This window comes from Trichosurus vulpecula, chromosome 2, assembly GCF_011100635.1.
Source record: "Trichosurus vulpecula isolate mTriVul1 chromosome 2, mTriVul1.pri, whole genome shotgun sequence".
Taxonomy (NCBI): Eukaryota; Metazoa; Chordata; class Mammalia; order Diprotodontia; family Phalangeridae; genus Trichosurus; species Trichosurus vulpecula.
Window position 1 is genome coordinate 85,018,181 of NC_050574.1, and position 1,649 is coordinate 85,019,829.

At 44.0% G+C, this 1,649-nt stretch overlaps 1 protein-coding gene across 1 annotated transcript; it reads left to right on the forward strand.

Moving 5' to 3' along the window:
* Nucleotides 1-280: 280 nt before the first annotated feature.
* LOC118836558 (olfactory receptor 51G1-like) lies at nucleotides 281-1,240 on the forward strand. The gene has a single exon (XM_036743808.1). It carries the CDS (start codon nucleotides 281-283, stop codon nucleotides 1,238-1,240), a length of 960 nt encoding a protein of 319 aa, XP_036599703.1.
* The last annotated feature ends 409 nt before the right edge of the window (nucleotides 1,241-1,649 follow it).

The window sequence follows — 1,649 nt, forward strand, 5'->3', positions numbered from 1 at the left end:
GTGCAATAAAACCAGGGGGCTTATGATTGATTGGACCAATTGTTTAGGAATAAAAGGAATCATTCAGCAAACTCAGTAGCTGCAAAATATCAGCAGAAAGGTAGGGAGTAAACACAGCCAAAGAAAAATATAAAGGTAAATGCAAAAATGTTTAAGAAGGAAATGGCAAATTATAGAAACAAAATACATATTAAAGCATTTTTGCAGCCTTTTTGTGTCTTTCATTCCTTGTAGGAGTGAGTGAGTGTGAGATGGGATTGTGGCTCTGTGCAGAATCTCCATGGCATACTTTAACGCCAGTATTGCCCTATCTACCACCTTCTATCTCACTGGGATTCCTGGCTATGAAGCAGTACACCACTGGATCTCCATCCCTTTCTGCATCCTCTATCTGATTGGAATAGTGGGAAACTGTACCATTCTTCATATAGTCCGGACTGACCCAAGTCTCCATGAACCCATGTACTATTTCTTGGCCATGTTGTCTCTCACGGATATGGGCATGTCCCTTCCCACTCTTGTGTCACTCTTCCGAGTGCTGTGGTCCATTTCCAGGGAGATTGAATTCAACACTTGTGTGATACAGATGTTCTTCATCCATACTTTCTCCTTCACAGAATCAGCAGTGCTCCTAGCAATGGCCTTTGACCGCTATGTGGCCATCTGTAACCCCCTGAGGTACTCCACCATCCTCACCCCACAGCGCATTGCCAAGATTGGGGTAGCAGCTGTTCTCAGGAGCTCCCTCTCCATTACTCCATTAATGATTCGCCTTGCATACTTACCCTTCTGTCACTCCCATGTCCTCTCTCATTCCTATTGCCTGCATCAGGACATGATTCGCTTGGCTTGTGCTGATATTAAGTTTAATGTCATCTATGGATTGGTTTTGATCACTATTCTATGGGGATTTGACTCCCTGGGTATTCTGGTTTCTTATATCTTCATTCTCCGTTCTGTGCTAAGCATTGCATCCCAGAAGGAAAGGCTCAAGGCTCTCAATACATGTGCCTCTCACATCTGTGCTGTTCTCATCCTTTATGTGCCCATGATTGGTCTGTCTCTTGTCCACCGTTTTGCAAAGCATGCCTCTCCCCTCGTCCATATCTTCATGGCTCACATCTACTTGCTAGTGCCTCCTGTGCTCAACCCCATAATCTACAGTGTGAAGACTAGGCAGATTCGCATGAGGATCATCCGACTATTAGTCCCTAAGAAAATTCACTCCACCTGGGGGTAGGTCATGCCAAGAAATTATTTCTACCACATATGACAATTGTCATGAGCAGAAATCAGGGCCTAAATTATATGGTAACAAACAGACTTCCAGACTTCCATGAAGAAGACCAAGGGATAAAGGAGATACAGAATTACTGCTTTGGGCTCTGGTCTGACAAGTTTCAGCAATACAGCTTCAGGCCTGACAATATTCCCAATTGATTGACACAAATATCCTTGATCCCAGTGACTTGCCCTGTGTTCCTTATAGCACTTCCCTCTGCCTTCCCTTCTCCTCCTCCAACTCTACTGAGCTTCTTGCCATCTTTCTTTCTCCAGTTTCCCATGTCTTTAATGATGACATTGAGTTCTTTAAATCTGCCTGTCTCCTTCCTGGACTCACTTGTAGTGGAGTAGTATGACTCAGTTAT

Coding starts and splice junctions, on each gene's coding strand:
- LOC118836558 (XM_036743808.1), top strand. CDS start 281: ATGGCATACTTTAACGCCAGTATTGCCCTATCTACCACCTTCTATCTC.